General features: G+C 28.8%; 1 protein-coding gene across 2 annotated transcripts in view; it reads left to right on the top strand.

Moving 5' to 3' along the window:
* Window positions 1-1847: 1847 nt before the first annotated feature.
* The window catches only part of LOC124352831 (protein transport protein Sec23A), a 31372-nt gene continuing 26881 nt past the window's right edge, over window positions 1848-6338 (top strand). For both annotated transcript variants that reach the window (XM_046802530.1, XM_046802529.1), the window contains exons 1-2: window positions 1848-1999; window positions 5953-6111. In XM_046802530.1, coding sequence (XP_046658486.1) covers window positions 5964-6111 — 148 coding nt within the window. In that variant the 5' untranslated portion in view covers window positions 1848-1999; window positions 5953-5963. The remainder of the gene's footprint in view (window positions 2000-5952; window positions 6112-6338) is intronic.

The raw sequence follows: 6338 nt of genomic DNA, 5'->3' as shown, positions 1-6338 counted from the left end.
AATCATTAAAATTCAAAGTAAAAATATCTTTTATTAAGTATATATATACTTTTTAATCTTTTCTGGGCAGTTATAACTGGATAATTGTCATTGCAATCTTCAATGGTATAGTAAACAACAATAAACAATTAGGGTCACGCAAAGACTATTTATGGCCCAGGGCATAGTTTTGTCTTGTAGTCTCCAAAAAGGTACAAAGAGTTAAAAATATAATTTATGTCTAAGTTTTCAAAATAAACTAATTTAGAATACAAATGTATCGTTAATGTCCAGTTATATGGATAGTATCTTAATAAGGTATTTATCACCTAGTCATGTTCGATTTGCATCACTTTGATTTTATAAAAGTAACTTTATCTATGCTTTGAAACCAAATAAGCTTTTCCTAGCCTTAATTACAGTGCAATCATTAGTACAGTTTATTTGCGAACTGATGCTTAGTACTCGACAACATCAAGTAATTAAGTCTGTCTTCAGCTATGGTTGGTTTTTCGTGATTTCCTTTTTAAATTGAACATAGAGAACCTACTGAATGTTTTCTCACCATATACTACAATGACCAAAGCTCTCATTTAAATGCGAAGGAATACAGTTTAATCCTTTATGATAAATTAAGTTGAGGTGATCTAAACCTGACCAAGTATTACATAAATCTCAACTATTTTCAAACTTCGTAAAAATGAAATTTCCTCTTTCAGAACATATTATTATTGTCTATACAGTGCTTTAGCTTGCTTTCCTGTTTGTTTTTTTTTATTTATTGAAACTGTAATATGCAAATATTGTGCGGTTATCTTCTTTATGTCTGAGTAGTAATATTTTTATTTTTAATACACGGTGGGATCAATACAGTTGAAAACTGTATGAGATGATCGTTCACCTGACATTTAGTTCGACCAACAACGGGATATCAAGAGTGGGGTGACAAATTGTATTTAAGTCGTCCTTTTGTTGCAAAATCAGAATTGTATTTCTGTTGTGTTTCTTAATTAGTTTCATCATATAACCCCTTTTCTTTCATGTCATAGTCACTTTTAGCTCAGGATCAGCAATGTAAACGGTTTAATTCTTTAAGATTTTAAACCTACACGTTTTGCATTAGTTTATTATCAACTATGAGTGCTTTAATTTGTTAAGCTTAAGATAAGCAAAGCTTGGAATTGGATGTTAATACACCTTATTTCTTGAATTCATTCACTTCAAAAGTGTGTACCAACTTGTCACTAAAACAATAAATTTATAGCTACTCGTCCATTAAATCAATCCGTTATTATTAGCTCGTATTCAAAATCATTAATTTATTGCCGACATTACATCACTCCAACGTTCTTATAAGGGACTGTTCAATTCCACTCTAGCATTCTACATTGAATGAAGATATGTTTTAGCAGTATTTTGAAGAACGTCAAAAACTCCCAGGGTTCACTGAAAATATGTTGTACAATGTATCACTACTAACTTCTATTACCACTTTAAGGTTAAACATAGTAAGATAAAATATATGACTGGATATTTCTTCTAAAATTTTCGTTTAAAATTATATGTTTAAGCTTTTCAGACGTGTTAGTAAAATTTTCCTTTAAGAACTAAATGCGACAAGGGGTTTCCTCAGCTTCTTGTTCAGAATGAATAATAAAAAAGTTGATATGTTTGTTCTGATTATATTCTTAGACAATCTACGAGTAGTTTGGCTGAGACTCTGCCAAATCATATATAAAAATAAAATTGTATCGATATGTTGAAGATTTTGTAGTTGCATGCATATAGAATATAAATATAATCATTTAGTATTAGCTAAGTTCTCTGCCAGCAGCTTCAGGATCACATCAGCTGTGTGAATGACGTGTCAATCCATGACGTGCCCACTTACGGGTCCTTCCACATCTGAAGTCTGTCAAGTCCTAACCTCATTTGTTACAAGTATATTATGCGTGTGATAAAAAGTACAATTTGATGGAACTTTTACAATTAATTTTGTAGGAATATATCTAGTTCCCAGGTAATCAGCCTTTTTAGTGTCGAGTCAAGTATAATGAAGTAGAAATTAAATAATGAAAATTTTGTTGTAATCATGTACTATTCGTATATCTAAAACTTACTTTTATTTCCTTTATATTAGGCCTATATACAATTTTTGATAGGATTTTGAAGTAACGTTTTTTTTATCAGTAATCAAGTATATGCTCTTTTCTAGTACACATGTCCTGTGGAGTATGCTGATTGTGATTAAGGCCCAAAATATTTTTTTAAAGGTAGAAAGAAATATATTTAATCTCTTTGATCAAGTAATGAAAATTATTTGGCCATATAAATATATATATATATATATATATATATATATATATATATATATATATATATATGGAAAGTAGGTTACATTTTTATAGTAATTTAATTAGGCCAAAAATCTAGATAGGCCAACTTTAGGTTAAATGGTTTAATCAGTAGTCTATGGTAGGGCTGCAACATTGAGTGCCCTTAACTTTAGAAATGGGGTGGTCATTTTATACTGTAGTGTAAGACCATTTTTAAGCTTCGCTAAAAGATTGTTTTAAATTAAATGAAATGAAAAATGTTTTTATTAGAGGCGAAGTTAGGACTATAAAGTCCTCTCTACCACTTAACCTCGAATTTAGAAGGTAACTTAAAATTTTTAGAATTTAACTTCAGTAGAATCGAAAGAAGTAGTATATATATAACTACCTACCTAACTAACTACCTTCTAAATTCGAGGTTAAGTGGTAAAGAGGACTTTATAGTCCTAACTACGCCTCTAATAAAAACATTTTTCATTTCATTTCATTTAAAACAATCTTTTAGCGAAGCTTAAAAATGGTCTTTAATATATATATATATATTATCGGCTATTGTTTTTTTTTTTTATGTTTGCATTGATCAAATTTTAGATCTACAGATCGTACAAAACTGGACCAAAATAAATTTTTAGTTTGCTGCTCCAAATTAGGTTGCAGTTTAATAAGCGGCCACCAACACAATCGGACTATGATTATGGAATGATTCAAATATATTCATGACTATCCAAAAGACTGAAAGCAAACTCTCAAAGACTAAAAACAAAATGTCAGACCAAATAACGTAATAGATATTTCAAAGAACAATATAATTTTGCTTGTTTTTAATCTTAGAACTTAAACATATAAATATTAATATAATTTTACAAATTAAAATATAGTATATATTTAATATAACTACAAAAAAAATAATAACATTTAATAACCTTATGTATTTTCAAGGATAAACATGACTGCTTGTGAAACATAGAAGACACGTACGTCCCTGTTCTTGCCGCCATTATTCAATAACAGAACACATGATTTTAATTTTAAATGTATTTTCAAACACAATTTTACATTGAATTAATTTTGAGCGAACTGAATTGTTTTATGCCTTTAAAATCATATTATGTTGAAGCTATACTTTTATATGTAAAATAAATTTATTTTCTCCATATTGCATAAAATAACTAAACTATATATTTAAACGACGTTTGAACAGTGTAGTAATTACAATTACTTTAGCCAATCTGAAATGGCATTTCTGCAGGTATTGATGCCGTCTAAAGTACATTCATTAATAATTAAAAGTCATAGTTTGTTTGATTTCTACTTAAAATAATACACGATTATTCATTATGTTCATAATACCAAATTTAGAATGTTCAACAAAAGTCTTCTCAAGATCGTTTTTAGATACATCATGTTTGTTCTTACTTTTCTTGTGATTTTCACCTTTCATTCTAGTTTACATCTTGTCAATACAAACTGGATAGTTTGAATTTAAAGGAACAAGGTCATTATATTGTAACCATTTAAAACATTGCTCAGTGTTTATAAAATTATTTTGAGCCAATATCAGCATATTCATTGCCATTGTGCCTATCGTTGTCACTAGCCTTCTCCTACATAAATTAAATAACAACAGCTGGTAATGACGTCACTAGTCTAAATAAAGAAAACTGGTAATGATTATTTATGAATGAATATCTATAGTTAAAACGTTATATTCAATAGTATCGATAATCATCCAATTGTGTTGGTGGTCGCTTATTATACTGTAGCCCCAAATTATTATTTATTCAATTTATAGCTTCACTGTTTTTCTAGCTTCAGACAATTTAAAATTAGAAGTAAGGATCTATTTGTGTTATAGTAACAGTTAACCTTAAATGCTAGAGAGTTGCACTTATTGTTTTTATAGTTTCATTTAGTTTAAAGTAATAATTGAATTCCTTTCAATGATAAAGATGTTAAATCAATAATTAATAATAATAAAACTTTCTTAATCCATGGAAGCGTCTCTATCAGAAATTCTAAAAATATGTGCTGATAGGCTATTTGTAGGTTTTACATGGTCTCTATGAATTTCATAAAGTATAATATATTTAGTCTGTGTATAAAGTGTTATATATATTTTTTTCTGCTGTATAATAGATTGCCAACTATGATAATCAAATCAGCAAACTAAATTATCAATTAGAAATATCTTAACTATTGAATACAAAAAGATTCTAATTTTAGTTATCTATAATTAATTACAGCTAACTGTTTTTAATGTACAGGGTATGATAGACGAACTTGCTTATTTAGAAATTAAACTGAAAAGAAAGTAATGAAGATATATATTTAATTCTTTTTATATCATAAAATATAACATTTAAATTTTATTTTTTGAATATGGCATCAGGCAGATGACATTTGTTGTTGTCAATACACTGCGCTAATAGGACTCTAAAGTTTTGTTCATCTTTTTCAAACATACTGACTGGCATATTGGCGATAACTTGAAAAATCTTTTTTTCAGTGGAGCCAGGGTCCTGGGACAATTATTATAAACCACTGATTTGAGATAGCTCCCATAAAATATAATCACAAGGGCTTAAATCAGTTAACCGTGCTGACCAATGCAGATCAACTCTTATGGAGACAAGATGTCCTAGGGAAAGCAATCACTTCATGGTGCCCAGTTCTAATAAGCAAGTTTCTCTGCCCCACCCTGTATCATAACAATATTGTTTAAAATTAATTCAAACAAATTAAAATCATTTGTGTCGCATTTGAGTAATGTCCGCAACTACAATGATGATGGACTTACGTTATTTGTGCTACAAGCTGTCAGACAAGTTTAACCTTCATAATAATAAGAAATACCTGTAAGTCTTACACCGCTTTGTTATACGTAATAAAAAACACAAAGATAGTTTTTAACTCATCATTAAATTATTACTTTTTAGATATAAAAACATAACTTAACTATAGCTACTATAATATGAAATACTTATAATGTACTGTAATTCGGTTTGTCATTTGGTTTTTTTATTATTTGGTGGTTTAGATTATCACAAATGTCAATGATTCTATTGTCGTCATATCATTCTGAAGACCATTTTTCTTGTTAAGAATGAAAGAATAAAACTGTACATAAGTTTGAAGTAAAAATAAAAAAAATTGTACAGCATAAATTGTATAGTCTATTAACACATTCACTGTGGCAGATAGAGAGCACAGAGCGATTAGTTTGTCTCACCCAGTGTAAACCAGTAGTGAAGGTGTTGTTTCATATGTAAAAAAGTGCATTATATAAAAAAATCTGTACCTCAGTAAAATATGGGGTGTTTCAAATCTACAAAATATCCAAATTGTAAGAAATTTATAAGTGAACAACATTGAATCTTAAAACTTTCCAATTAATTCAAGAATCCTCCAATATAGTTTGTTAGGGAGTTGACTTGACAACCTAAGTAGCCAATGAAACAAGCTGTATAAGTTGTTACATAATATACATAATTATTTTATGATAATACATACTTCGTACATTTCTAATTGGTACTTTTGTGTTGTTGATTATGTAGTTGACACATATGTATAAATCAATGTAAATAGTACTGTGGGAATTATTATAATGGTTTACTTATTTAAATATTTTTCCATTTAGAAGTAGTAAATATGACGACATACGAAGAATTCATTCAACAAAATGAAGAACGGGATGGAGTACGTTTTACCTGGAACGTCTGGCCATCCAGTCGCCTTGAAGCTACGAGATTGGTGGTACCCATTGGCTGTTTATATCAACCAATCAAGGAGAGGCCAGGTAGTCTTCTTGGTGTTACGTTACAATGTACAATTTTATTTCAGTACACCATTGATTTCATAAAGAAATCAATTTTAAAGATTTAAGTAAAATGTTCTGTGTTGTGCTAAATCATTTAAACTTTTTTTCCCGATCACTACTTTACCAATAATTGTAATATCTAATGTTGAAAAAAGAAACTGGTTTTGTACGTTTTTTTACAAGAATATAATTGTAAAGAAACTTTG

This window comes from Homalodisca vitripennis, chromosome 1 (genome assembly GCF_021130785.1).
Source record: "Homalodisca vitripennis isolate AUS2020 chromosome 1, UT_GWSS_2.1, whole genome shotgun sequence".
Taxonomy (NCBI): Eukaryota; Metazoa; Arthropoda; class Insecta; order Hemiptera; family Cicadellidae; genus Homalodisca; species Homalodisca vitripennis.
Note: the sequence above shows the minus strand (reverse complement) of the source record. Positions and strands in the feature narration are given on the sequence as shown.